Source organism: Monodon monoceros, unplaced genomic scaffold (genome assembly GCF_005190385.1).
Source record: "Monodon monoceros isolate NGI ecotype Baffin Bay Population unplaced genomic scaffold, NGI_Narwhal_1 Super_Scaffold_18, whole genome shotgun sequence".
Lineage (NCBI taxonomy): Eukaryota > Metazoa > Chordata > Mammalia > Artiodactyla > Monodontidae > Monodon > Monodon monoceros.
The window spans coordinates 66,347,540-66,361,376 of NW_021703774.1; the positions used below are offsets into that span (position 1 = coordinate 66,347,540).

The 13,837-nt window shown below is 49.0% G+C and overlaps 2 protein-coding genes across 9 annotated transcripts in view; one reads left to right on the forward strand and one right to left on the reverse strand.

Annotated features, from left to right (window-relative positions):
- The window catches only part of DCAF8 (DDB1 and CUL4 associated factor 8), a 42,518-nt gene extending 36,677 nt beyond the window's left edge, over positions 1 to 5,841 (forward strand). For all 7 annotated transcript variants that reach the window (XM_029227377.1, XM_029227372.1, XM_029227374.1 and 4 more), the window contains 4 exons: positions 560 to 690; positions 4,262 to 4,381; positions 4,784 to 4,900; positions 5,525 to 5,841. In XM_029227377.1, the coding sequence (XP_029083210.1) occupies positions 560 to 690; positions 4,262 to 4,381; positions 4,784 to 4,900; positions 5,525 to 5,641 (485 nt within the window). In that variant the 3' untranslated portion in view covers positions 5,642 to 5,841. The remainder of the gene's footprint in view (positions 1 to 559; positions 691 to 4,261; positions 4,382 to 4,783; positions 4,901 to 5,524) is intronic.
- A 384-nt stretch (positions 5,842 to 6,225) lies between these two features.
- PEA15 (proliferation and apoptosis adaptor protein 15) overlaps positions 6,226 to 13,837 on the reverse strand; it is an 11,913-nt gene continuing 4,301 nt past the window's right edge. Inside the window, exons 2-4 of one of the 2 annotated variants that reach the window (XM_029227381.1) lie at positions 11,615 to 11,788; positions 10,071 to 10,226; positions 6,226 to 9,917 (exon numbers count right to left, since the gene is read on the reverse strand). In XM_029227381.1, the coding sequence (XP_029083214.1) occupies positions 9,853 to 9,917; positions 10,071 to 10,226; positions 11,615 to 11,786 (393 nt within the window). In that variant the 5' untranslated portion in view covers positions 11,787 to 11,788 and the 3' untranslated portion in view covers positions 6,226 to 9,852. The remainder of the gene's footprint in view (positions 9,918 to 10,070; positions 10,227 to 11,614; positions 11,789 to 13,837) is intronic. The other variant, XM_029227382.1, reaches the window with a different exon arrangement.

Consider the following 13,837-nt stretch of genomic DNA (forward strand, 5'->3'; position numbering starts at 1 on the left):
GCAGTTGGGACTCCTGGTTTCTCTTACTAATTTCAGGGGGAACCCTGTTGTTCAGTCTTGGTAACACGCACAGTTCAGGTGCTTCTTATAGGCAATTGTGGCATATACCTTCATCAGTCTTAGGTCACCTAATGACCCAGGAAGCATTGACAAGGTACCAGTGAAGCACACATACCAAGGATAATCCTAGGGCATAGGACAGTGCTGCCTAGGAGTGGGCAGAGCTGGGGCCATTCAGGTTGGGACAGGTGAGGCATTAGTGAGGCCTGTGGTTGCTCCGTAGGGTGCAAACTAATGAGACTGAGGCTGTTGCTAGGGACTGCAAACTCCTCAGCTCTATGGACCTCTTTAGGAGAATATAAATAGTCTCTGGAACTGGTGTGATTCTTATTCTGTCTATTATACATGCATAATCCCTTGATTTGTTTTGTGAAAGTGAAAGAAATTCTTTGGCTCTTAGCTGATTTAGATTTGTGAATAACTAAATTTCCTGTGAGGTAAATATATGTCGGCCTGATGCCAACTCTCATGTGGTTTGTTTCTTCATTTGTCATTTCAGTAAAAGGCGTCAATTTCTATGGCCCCAAGAGTGAGTTTGTGGTGAGCGGTAGTGACTGCGGGCACATCTTCCTCTGGGAGAAATCATCCTGCCAGATCATTCAGTTCATGGAGGGGGACAAGGGAGGCGTGGTGAGTATGGTGTGCTGGGCTGGCTGGCTCTCTACTCTCTCCAGTCATTAAGGTAGGCTTTAGCAGGGCCACTGAATTCTCACTCTGACAATGTAATACCACGTCTTAGAGGTCTAGCCAGCTAAATAAAAAGACAGTATAGTCTGGGGGTGCTGAGGTTTTAATGGAATATTTTCTTCCCTTTCCTGTCTTCTGCCTCTCTACAGCACGGTTTATTAAGAGGAGAAAGGGATTTTAGGGAAGAACCTCTGGCCTGAGTGAGGTATCTTTAGGCATGGACCTTTTCCAAAACAAAAGCATTAGCGTTCAGGGCACACCATCCTACACACTGTAGTAGGTAGCTAAGTAGTGATCTTGAATAGATCCTGGATTAGCGGATACAAGCTAGAAGGAGCATTTTTTCTGACAGTTGGGAAAATCAGAATATGGTCTATTTATTGATACAAACACACATAATATGTATGCATATATAGGGAGAGAGAAACATGCTCACCGCCGCGACCATTTTTCTTGCTGTTGTTTGACTGCTATACAACCCATGATCATATCATAGTCTGCCTGTCCTTTGAGTTCTGCAGACAGCCTCCATAGAGATAGGGCAAAAAGGAAGCCTGAGGATCGTGAGTTGGGGAGTGAAAGGTGGTCAGCTCTTAGGATGTATCTACCTAACCATAAATTTTTTTGTTTTTTCTTTTTTGAGACCTAGAGTCAAGAAGGATTCAGTAGCTTTCTATTACAAGGTTTTCAGACTACAGAAGATAAGAAAGAGGCAGTTTGGGCAACTGCATTTTACTGACTACCCAAGACAGTCCTGTTAAGAGCTTCTAAGGGATGGCTGAGATGCTTATTCTTTCTTCCTTTTCATTCCTCTTAAGCTGTGGGGAGCTACAAAGAGCCCAGCCATCTCTTGATGAGGTTTATCCAGAGTGGTTTTAGAGTTTAGAATGGTCCATTGCAGTTGGGATCCCATTTCTTCTTGTGTGTCTCTTATCCTGGTGTGAGGCTATTTCAGACTTTCTTCTGGTTTCCTCTAAATTTTGGGGACCTGGGACCAGTATAGACCCAAAGCTTCTATGGCTTGAATATAAGTGGAGAAGAGTCTAGAACTTGAAGGTGTGTCTCACTGTTGCCTGCTTCATTTCCTACTTTTCCATAGGTCTTCTTCTATCATCTGTAGTGAACAAACCCAAAACACTGGAGTCTTAATGAGAAGTCGGCAGTAGGCATGTAGTCATAAGAAAGTCAAAAGGGGCCAGTGAATCTTTTATTGATCATAAACTATTGTCTTTCATTCCATTCTAGAGAGATGCAGGGCTGAATGCCCTCCCCCAGGCCAGCACTTGTCTGTGGTCCAGAATCACTCTACAGGCCAATCTCCTTTCAGCTTAGCCGGTGTCAGGGTTTGATGATTAATCCAGGTGCTCAGGTTGGGAGGGCGTTTGCGTAGGATGGGTGGGCCCCAGGCCTGAGTTTTAGTGGTCCTAAGAGTGAGGTACTAGAACAAGAGGTATAAAGACTGCACCCTGCAGCGAGATTCCTGGCTTGTTCTTGCCTCTGTGTAAGCTGAATGATCTATGTGGTCCTCACTTGGCTCCTTCTGATTTTTTGTGCTAACCTCCCAGCAGTGGGGTCACCAGCGCCAGCCTGAATGCAGACTATATCATTAAGTAGATTATTAGAACCAGAAGGGATCTTTGAAATTCTCATCCACCTTGCCCAGGTATCTCAATTCTGTTTTTGGCTCAAACTCTAGTCCTTCCACGGTTTGCATTCGGGGCAAGGGTGGGGGATGATGTCAAAGGACAATCCTTAGTCTCCCGAAAGCACTTTGCTCCTTTATCCCATCACCTGCATCCCTCAGCCCAGTCATCTAAGGCCAGAGCTCTTTTCTCTGCTCAGGCATTACTGACAGGATAAGTCCTGGCATGCAGACAGGTCGGGTGAAGTGACCAGGTATTCTGGCCCAGAAGCTCTCTGTTGGCTTCCCCTGCAAGCTCCAACTCAGGTACTATATGTAACTTACTCTCTTGCCATTGGCTTTGTCCTTAGTCTTAAGTTCCAAGGAATTTCTCCCCTGTGCCTTTTTATTTTGCTGACTTGTCAAGCACAGCTAGGTCAGAGTTTAGAAGGGTAGCAAGGGCTTATCTGGAGATGAATGAACGAGTTCAAGTTTGTATGTGTTAAGTTGTCACATATCTTTTGATAATATTTTCTGGCAATGGAGTTTTTCTCTCTAGTGCCACCTCTGCTCCAGATGCTGGAACCTCTTCCACACTGCCTAAAAGAGCCCAAATATAAACTTTGTAATGAGCTGATATGTGGAATAAAAGAAGAAAGAAGGGATATGTGGTTTCTGCTTTACTCTTAGACTCAGACTTAGCTTCAGTGTTTTCTGAGAATTTATTTGTAAAATGGAAGACAAAGAAGATTGGAAGTCTGTATGTCAGTTTTATTTTCCATGCTGACCCTGGCTTCCCATCAGCTGCTCTCTGCATGTGCAGGCGAGGCAGGGAAGGTTGGTCCAGAGAGAACTAAGAGGCTGTTTGCCAGGGGTTGTTTCCTTGGACCGTACTGCAGCTGCAAGACGGGGTGGGGTGGGATGAGGTGAGGAGTGGCTAGGACCACACCTTCTTCCTTCTGGATGCTTTTGCCGTCTATTCCTCATCTGACTAAAAGCCCAAAAATGCTTTAGCAGCTAGATCTGGGACCAGCTCTTCCGGTGGGGGTGGTAGCTGCCCTGCTCTGCCAGGAAGGCTGATGTTTCCAAGTCAGACAGCAGGGGGCATGGGTGCCTTTGGAAAGAAGGAGGCTGCCTAAGCCAGAAGGCCTTTGCCTCAGCTGCTGTAGTTCATTCCTCCTGCTCAGTGAATATATCCAGAGGGTGGCTGAGCTTGAGGCTGTGGGTGCCCAAGGAAGCTGCCTCACGGTGCCGTGCTGTCCTATAGCTGAGCCTGTTGTGCTTTCATGGCAGGCAGCAGAATGCTGTCTCCTGGGGTGTGCAGGGTTCTCAAGCAGGTATGTGTCTCCACTACCCTACTGTGTTTCAGGCTCAGCCTCTTCCCAGCCTGCCGCCTTCCGGCTCTTATAAACAGTGGAATGTAACTGCTCTCTGAGTCTTCTCTGGGGGCTCAGCAGCAGCCGCTGCTTTCTCCATTTTTAAAAATGTATTTGCCACTGGGCGAAAGCCACTGAGACGCTTTTTCCAGACTGGGGCAAGTTGGAGCTTTGGAAGCTGGAGAGAATGAGGTCATCTGAACCTCACTGCCTTTTTGTGAAGCCAGCAGTATGCTTGGCCAGTCACCCGCCCACCCCTAGAGCTATATCTCAGGATGAGGCCACCCCTACCTAAACCTAGGAAGTGAGAGATAGGCCTGGTCTTACATCCAGTCTGTGTCCAGTGTTTCTTTCACCCCAAGGGCCCTTTAGCCTAGGCTTATGATGGGTGGGCCTGTCTTCCCAGCAGCTGTCTTAACTTTTATCAGCGACAGTTGTTTGGTTCAAGGTGAGTAGTGGTTTTTAAACCGTATTGCCACATACCCCTGAGCCTGTGTTTTCCTTTACTCCTGACCAGGTAAACTGTCTTGAGCCCCACCCTCACCTGCCTGTGCTGGCAACCAGTGGCCTAGACCATGATGTCAAGATCTGGGCACCCACAGCTGAAACTTCCACTGAACTTACAGGGTTAAAGGATGTAAGTAGCTGACTATAGATTTCTTCTTTCTGCTTATCCACATACTGTTAGGAGTTTTCATTGTCATAGGAAGGAATAACTTGCTGTACAGTTCTTTAAAGGCACTGCTCTAACACCCTCCCCCACATTCCTGTCATTGCCTCTCTAGGAACAGTCCCAGTCCAGGGGTCCAGGGTGCAGCTTTGAAGTGCATCTAGTTCATGGTAGAGGGGACATCTTTAGGAAGAATCATCCCATCTTCTCAGTGGATGAACCTGGGGCATCCTTTCTTAGTCGAATCTAGCTATACTCCAGCTCAGTAGTTTCTAAGGGAAGATTTTACTGGGCTAGAACACCAGCCTTTTCTGATCAGGTCCAGGGTTCCTATTCATTACCCACTTCCCCAACCCTTTTTGGTTCCAGGTGATTAAGAAGAACAAGCGGGAACGGGATGAAGATAGCTTACACCACACCGACCTATTTGATAGCCACATGCTCTGGTTCCTCATGCATCACCTGAGACAAAGACGCCATCACCGGGTAAGCTGGAGTGGGAAGTGAGCTCCCAAGGGCAGTGACCCTCTCAAGAGGGTAAAATGTTCCAGGGCATACTTCTCGCTGCTTTAGGAGGAATCAGGTGGAGTTAGTTGGGTTTCCTATCCATTATTCCCCATCCCCATCAGAGCTTTGATGTAGCCTTGGAAGAGCCACTGGCAGAAATAGGTGGTGTCTGCTTTGTGTTCTCCATCACCACGCATGCACAGGGTTGTCTTCAAAAGGCAAAGGCATGAGGGTGGGGAAGGAGCTGAGAAGAAATGAGTCGTCTCAGGTGTCTTCTGTTTTTTCTCTTGTGACACAAGAGGCCTAGGGCAGGGGTTAGCAAACTGTGGCAGTTTGGGCAAGTGCCTGCTTTTTGTAAATAAAGTTTTATTAGACTACAGCCACACCCATTCATTTATGTGTTGTCTGGCTGCTTTCATGCTACAACAGCAGAGTTGAATAGTTGTGACAGAGATACGGCCCATGAGTCTAAAATATTTACTGTCTGGCCCTTTAAGAAAAATTCTGCTGACCCCTGGCCTAGAGCATGTAAATTATAGCTAAGACCTAACAGGCTTGTCCTTGTTCCAGGGAAATTACTAATAAGCCTTTCCCATCCTACAGCGCTGGCGAGAACCTGGGGTTGGGGCCACAGACGCAGACTCGGATGAGTCTCCCAGCTCCTCAGATACATCGGACGAGGAGGAGGGCCCTGACCGGGTGCAGTGCATGCCATCCTGAGGCCTCGTACCCAGGAGGGGCAGGCTGGGGCTGCCAACCCGATCCTGCCTGGGCAGCCCTTTCCTGTCCCAGGCTCTAACATTCAGCAGAAACGCACTTTGGACTTTTTTGCTTTAGATTTAAAAAAAAAAAAAAGAAAAGAAAAGAAAAAAAAGAAAAAAAAAAGACATCCCAGGAGGACAAGCCAGAGGGGAGCAAACCTACAGAGCATCTAGAAGTGGGAATTGAGCCCTGGAATGGGGTTCCATGGAGAGGTGCATAGGACTTGGCAGAAATGGCCTCTCCCCAAAGCCTTTTTTTTTTGGGAGGGGGGAGCCTATTTTGTTAAGTGGTTTGGGGTAGGGAATGGGGTTTCCTTTTCTTTGATCTCCCTTGTTTCTTGGGTGGGGGGTGGGGGGATAACTGGCTGTTCAGTACCAAGGGGCCAGACTGGGGGTGGTAGAAATGCCACTCTCTCTTTGGTTTAGGTTTTTGACTTTATTTTCTTTATTTTTTAAAATTCTATGACAGTTGCATTGTTTTTCTTCCCCCTGAGCAACCAACCCCATCCCAGGATCCTGTTTTTCTGGGGAGTCCTTAGAGCCCCTAACCATCCCACACTCTTCACTTTCTTTTCCACCCCATTCATTCTCTGTACTTATCACAGTGTTTTGCACTTGATTATGTATCCTTCACTCTCTTCTCTTCATCCCATCACCCCCTCAGTAGGTCTGGTGAGGGAGGTTGGGGGGAGGTGGGAGGAGGGACAGAAGTGGAAGAATAGGAAGGTGGTTACCTCTTCTGTTACTTAAAAAAAAAAAAAGTTGTTTGGTGGCAGCAATCTCCCTGTCCCTATCACTGTTAGAGGCCTAATTTTATATCTATAAATATATTAAAAAGCAAGTCAAAATTGGATGTATCATGTTAAAATTATTGTTGAAGTTTAAATACCTATATATTCTCTATGACTGCAATAAAGGGACTTACAGGAGAGAGTGAGTGAGAGTAATGATGTGGAGGTATCACCTGGGGTCAGCCTACCCTCTATGCACGGCTACTGGAGATTAGGGCTTAACCCTTATGTTTTAGGAGGCTCAAGAATGGAAGGATCCTGAATTCTGCCCTTTCCTGCTTTCCTACCATGGTTTCAGGGTTGGGAAGCCCCTTTCATCTCTTTGCTCCAGATATCCTACCTCTGCTTAAGTCTTGTGGGGGTTCCCAGGATGGCTCTGCTAACCAGAGACTGGCTCATCTTCAAAACTTGACTGAACTGTGACTTCAGGAAGGGTTCTGCCACTGCAGACCGTCTCTCCTAATACTGTGTGTGACAGAAGACACACTCACTCTTACCTTTAGCTGCTTGATTCTTTAAACTATCCAACTCCACACCAACTCCCTTCCTAATGGAAGAGTATAGGGAAAGACCTCCTGGGTTTGACTTTATACCTTGTCCACCTTTTCCTGTCTTGGGATTGAAGGACAAGTCATTAATCTAAGGATTGAGTAAGGTGGCCGGGGCTCAGACACCTATTGTATCACTGGTCACTAATTATCAAAGTCCCAGTTGCATTCTTGCCCTTAAATACTTTTGTTGCTATTTCTTTGCCCCCAACCAGGAATTCTGCATCCTGGGACAGTCAGATTCTACTAGAACAGGCCAGGAAGGAAGGGAGGAGTGAAAGGGTGGAATTCCCAGATACTACTTCCTCCTGCCCCTTTTCCTAGCAGCTCTCAGACCAGATGTTAGCTGCTGTACTTCCTCCCTGAGGTAGTGAATGTGTGGTGACTGTGAGTGGTCTGTGTTCTTTTCGCTGGTGGGGTGATGGAGTGGGCTGAAACCATGCACTCTGGAATTTGTTGTGTATTTTCTCTCAGTAAAGCTTCCCCCCCCGCCCCGACTGCTGCTGTGTGTGTGATATGTGAGCCATTCATTCGTGATGGGCTATTTTTGTTCCTTTCAGTATAGGTGCCTGGCCCTGGTCTTATTACAATTTTAGGAAGTCCAGTCTGGGATATCCATGTTTCCAGTGGTTGGGCACCAGTGGGAGACTGTGGAAGTGGAATAGGCCCCACAGTTCAGCGATACTTAGAAAATGAGAGAGGGCAGAGATCCTACTAGGGGTATTTTCCTGGCCTCTTCCAGGCTGCAGTTAAGGATTTGGGGGTAAATTTTGCTCTCCCTCCCCAGTCATCCAAAGGTCATTCACACAAATTTGGAATCAGTTAGGTACAGTACAATCAATCACCTTTATTCCAGGGTTAGAACAAGGCCGTGCACACTGCAGACAGAGGAGCACAGGATAGGGGCAATCTCACAGCAGTATAGGGGGCGGGAGGGCAGGTTAGTCGTTTTAGATTATTTTGCCTTACAGAGAAATTGCTAGACTCCGCTGAAAATGACCCTGTCTCCCTTCTCCCATCTCATCCTCTTCTCTCTTCAAAGGAAGGCTCTTTATAATATATTCCCTCCCTCCACCCCCTTTCTCTCTCAGACTTGTTCTCGCATAACATATCCTGGCTTGGAAGGATAATTCCTGCTCTTATCCCCCTCCCAATTCTACAAGTCTCTCTCTCTCCTTGAGGGAGAAGCCAGACAGGACTGGGGAAACTTGGGAAGGTCCTTTAAGGCAAAACTGTGGAGTACTCGAGGTGTATGTGTTAAGGCAGGTGTCCGCAGCAGTGGCCAGAGGGGACAGGCAGGTTGGGCTGGGCTAGGCTAGGATTAGAGGGTGCTCTCCAACCAGTCTGGCTTCTTCCCTCTTCCAGTAGCCAGCTCTCCCCTCCACTAAAGTTTTGCTCCCACATCCTAGAAGCTCCTAGCTTAAACTTTCTCTAAATAGCCTCTTGAGATTGCATGTGAATTTAAAGTTTAAAAAGTTTTTTTTGTTTTGACTATGTAGCAATTTGACTCTGCCACTCCCTTCACTGTGGCATTCCCCTTCCACCCCCGTCCTGGCCTAGACAATAAGTTAATGCCAGACACCACAAAAAAGGGCAGACATGGCAGTGCGGGTTTAATATACATATATGTAGAATATATATGTACACACAGTTAGCACGGTCAGGGTGGGGATGGCTATCTTGGGACAGGCAGGAGGCTGGGGTCACTGTACTCTAGTGATTTGGCTAGGAGGGGTTCATAAGCCCAAGGTGCCAGGATATTGAGGGAGAGGGGCTACCGAGTCCCCTCCTGGACTGAATTGGGGATCAGTGCAACGGAAAACACTGTAGTTAGCTTCTTCCCTTCTTTCTGGCTTGGGGGAGAGGGGGTTCTAGATCATGGAGAGAGGGAAGGTTGCCTGCGATAACCACGATGGGACTCTGTAAGTGGGAGCAGGATTGGAGTTAAAACCTAAGGATCTCGATTCCCCAACCTCCCTAGGTTCAGGGGACTCCTGTGCAACAGTCTGAGTAGGAATAAAGGAGTGGAACAGGGAACTCCTCTCTGCCTTCATCCCCACTCAGGCTCAGTGATGGGGTGTGTTCCCAGCACAGTCTCTCCAGAGCAGAGGTGGGTGGGGGGTATCTAATGCTGGGTTCTCCATGGGGTTTGAACTTTGGGGCCAGGGAAGGATCCAGTGATCCTCTCTCTTTAGGTCCCTGGCTCATACCCACCGTAGGCCCATGAGAGGGGAGCAAAAAGGGACCTGCTGGTGCCCAGGCCCTCCAACCTGAGGAACTACTGGAACCTGGACTCCTCAGCCAGTCCAGCTTTGGGGTACAAACACAAACTCTGGCTTTTCTTTGCCCCTTCCAGGTGGGGGTTGGGTAGCCTCTTCATCTTCCCTCTCACTGCTTTTCATTAGATTCACCCACCTCTCCCATGCCTCACTCCTACCTCGCCGCCTCATTGTAGGAAAATACAGGCCCTTTTCTGCTCCCACACTTTAGAGAGGTGGGGGAAGAGTGGAGGAAAGGGAAGTAGGAGGAATGTGCCCATTTCTATTTGCATAGAAATAGCCCCCAACTCCCCCTAGAGTGGGGAAACTGAGCTCCCCCACCCCCAGCCCCTGACCCCCATCCCCTCACAAGGAGGAGGAACTAGATGAGCTAGACATATAGACAGACAGCCAGAGCGTGCGCACACGCACACACACGCGCACAGTAAGGGGGTTAGGACCAGGTTAGTAAGTGGGTAGATGGGGGGGGATGCCCTTGTCCCCTCCCCTGGAGGATGGGGGAAGAGAATGGTCTGATGAAGGTCCAACCTTCCTCCTCTTCCTCCCCCTTGCTCAGGCTTTCTTCGGTGGAGGAGCCAATTTGATGATCTCTTCCTCAGAGGGCTGCCGGATAATGTCTGGGGGCAAAAAAGGATGTGTCCAGGGACAGAAGTCATGGGAGGCAGTAGGCAGGCTAACTGATCATAAGCCTCTGTTCTCCCAGAATTCAAGTATTCCACAGATAATCCATGGGAGGGGCAGAGGTACATATTAAAGGCATGGCCTCTTACCTTTGTACTTCTTGGCACTGGGGATACGGGTTAGCTTGGTGTCCAGCTCATCTTCCTCGGAGATCTTCAGAACACGGGTTCTGTAGTCAACCACCATAGTGAGTAGGTCAGGACGGCGGGAGATCTCAAAGATGTGCTCGATGTAAGAGAGGTTGTCTGGAGGAAGGCAGGAGACTGAGGATCAGAGCTGCTGTAGAGGTCAGCTTCCCCTACACTGCTGGATTAGGCTTCAGGAACCAAGCCTGAGTTGCTCACATTGGTTACTGGAGGAGGCAACACTGGAAGAAGAGGGGCAGCTAAGCCAGGAAAAGAAATCTAAAGCACCAAAAGACAGTAGAGAACTCTTCTCAGGAAGGGCAGATCATTGATGAGTGAAGTTTCTAGATTACAGATTTAGAATGAGGGATTTAGGTTAAATACCAGGTTCCACACTGAGTGGAGGGGAGAAGAGAAAAATTAACCGGGCTTCCAAATACCCAACATCCACCCTGTCCCTCTTTCACTTTTCCTCCAAGCAAGCATCAGAATTTCCCAGCAGCACATGTAGGACCAGAAGGGTGGGATCTGTAGACAACCCAGGAGAGATTCTGGGCCTAGTGAGAAGGGTAATTCTGAATGAGAAGGCACAGACATGACCAGAGGGATGATGTCCATGGGTTGGCCAGTTCTAGGAGATTGCAGATGCCTTCTTGCCTGGCTCCTCCCCTCTACTGCAGTAGTCCCCTAAGTCAGCGGTCCCCAACCTTTTTAGCACCAGGGACCGGTTCCGTGGAAGACAATTTTTCCATGGACAGGGTGGGCGGGGGTGGGATGGTTCAAGCTGTAATTCGAGCAATGGGGAGCGAGCGGTAGATGAAGCTTCGCTCACTCGCACCCACTCCTCACCTCTTGCTGTGCGGCCCGGTTCCTAACAGGACCGCTAGGGACCCCTGTCCTAAGTGTAGCATGTCCTCCTTCAGCCTCCCTCCCTTCATTCCATGCTACAGATTAGTATCTCTGAAGCACCCTCAGGTCACTCATCTCACCTATCAAATACCCTGTCACTCAAGGCCCTCCACATCACAGTCTTAACTTACCTTTCCAGCCACTTCTAAACATGCTATGTTCCTCTGCCTAGCATGTCCTCCTTTGGATCCTGCCTTTGAAATCCCACTTGCCCTTCAGGGCCATCTTAAATACCAGTTCCTCCCCAAAGCCCTTTCCAGAGCAATGGTCTCTAAAAGTGAATAAGAAAATGTTAGAACTTGTGGTTTTAAGTTTTATCACCTTTAAGGCCTATTTTAATGTTTTATTATACATATGATAATAGCACAGTAGGATCTGAGTAACATTTTTTGCTGAATAATATTTTTACTGAGAAGGGCACCACGAAGAATGTAAAGACCACTGCCCTAGAGCCCCTCTACTCTCTTAGGGCACCCCTCTTATCCTGCCTTGTCAAAAAGGAGTGCCCTTTGTATAGGAGCTCTGAGCTCATTTCTGTTTGCTGAATGAACTGAGCCTGAACGGCTGATGGTAGGATGCGTGTGTCCCCCCTCCCCCACCTTTGTCCAGCTTGTTGTGGCTCTCCAGGAAGCTAAACCAGGCACTGCCAGTAGTGATCTCCTCGCTCTTCTCACTGGGGATGTCCTCCTTGCAGGCTGACTTGAGCTGTTCCAGATCTTCAAGGGTGATGTTGTTGGTCAGGTCCTGGAGGAGGGTCCCGTACTCGGCCATGACTGGGGTTGGGGGGAACAAAGGGAGAGGAGGCTGAGCTTGAGGTTCACGGTTTGGTTCACTCACTGGCACTACCCACCTCTCCTCTACCCTACCAGGCAAGTGCCTGGAACACAGAGGTTGGGGAGGCTAGGACTGGAGGGAGAAAAGGAAGACCTAAGGGAGGTAGGAGTAGACAGGAAGAAACTGGGAAGCTAGGGGCCAGGCTGGAGTCTAGAGTGAAAAGTCACACCTCCTTCTCCCCACCATCTTTTTTCTTCCTTTTCCCCCCTCTAACAGTAACCCTGGCAACAGCTCCCCGACTGAGGAGGCGGTTACCATAGCAACCTGCTCCCGACTTTCTCACCCGCTGTCTCCAAGTCCCCCCCAGAATCGCCCCACCCACCTGCAACCCCTCCCCCTGTCAAACAAAACAAAACACACCAAAACGACCAGGGAGAGGCTTGCTGTGGCAGTGAGAAGCTACAAAGAAGGGGCTGGGGGAGGTTGATTGGAGCTCATGTTCTAGCTTCCATTCTTTCCCAGAAGCAAAGGGGGTCCCTCACTTCAACTCCCCACCACCCCACTAATGACTCATTTTGGATAGATGCCTAGTTGCCTGGTCAAATGGTCCCCTGGCCCCTCCATGCTCAGCCCTGTATTCAGTCATTAGGTCTCGGGATGGGGGTGGGGAGGGTGAAGCAATGGGCTACCCCCACCTTTGCGGAGCCCATTTTCTCCCTTGATTGCTGCTGGGCCTCTACACAGCCCTTTCTCCTAGCCTTTGTGCTATGCCTACAGCCCCCGCGCCCAAGAATACCAAGCGGCTGGCTCTGGCCCCCTGCCCAGTTCCCAGGCTGGCTGGGTGGCAGGGAGAAGGGGTTCAGATGCAGCTTTGGGAAAGTCTGGCAGGAAGGGGGCTGCCACTTCTGCTTGCATCAACATCCCGCTGGCACTACCTTCAGCGTGACCTCCCACAGGGGGCTGGGCAAGGCTGGATCTCATCTAGGCCTTCACCCCATCCCTCTTCTATGAAGATTTTTAGGTGAAAAAGGAGAGGACATTCAAGGCCCTCCTTCCCCTAAGATAGGGACTGTGGCTAAGACAGGAAGAAAGAAGGTCAGACCTTAGAATGAACTTTCTGGATTTGATAAAATGTGAAACTCTAGTGTTGAGTTTTAAAAAGGGGCTTTTTTCCCCCACAATGACTATATATTTCTTTTATAATTAAAAAGTAAAGCATTTTAGAAAGTAAATTATGGCATAAACACTCTGTGGCTAGACTAAGGGGTGGGGCAAGGAGCTAGATGACCTTGTACTTGACTGAGACTGCCCACAAATCACCCCAACAACGGGCTGGGGATATAGCAGAAAGGGACTAGTTGACACACCCCATATTCCTTATTTCCACCTACATGCAGGGAAACTGAGGGAGAGAAGCATGCACCCAGGAGGCCCCATTCCCAGCCCCCTACTTGGACCAGAACAAACAAGCCTCCCTTGGTGGCAGGCACTGTGACACAAACACACAATAAGCCAGGCAGCAGGGCCAGCATGAGCCCCACGAGAAACAGGCACTTATACACATGCTCACTTGCACACCCAGGTGCAACCAGACAGAGGGCCCAGCGGTGGCCCTGCCAGGCTGGGCCAGAAACAATGCTCTCTGACTGTCAGCACCAGGAACCGTCTCGCCTTGAAATCTAGGTCACAGCAGCAGGCTCTGGAGCTCAGCCCCCACCCCCCTCCACTGATAATCCAAGGACAGAAAGGGGGGGGGGATGTAGACAAGGGGAATGATGGGGACAGGGTTCAGAGATGGGGATAATAATGGAGGTGGGGTGTGAAGAGAGCTGAAGAGAAAAGGGCAGCATGGGAAGGAGGCAAGATGCCCTCAAGAAGGCTGCCCCAGTCGAGGAGACCCTGCGACCAAGCCCTTAGCTGGAAAATGGGACAGACTTTAGGACCATAGTGCCCTGCTTTCACATAGAAGAAGAGTTTGTAAATACAGAGATCTTGTGGGAGGAGAGAGAGAGAGAGAGAGAGAGAGAGAGAGAGAGAGAGAGAGAGAG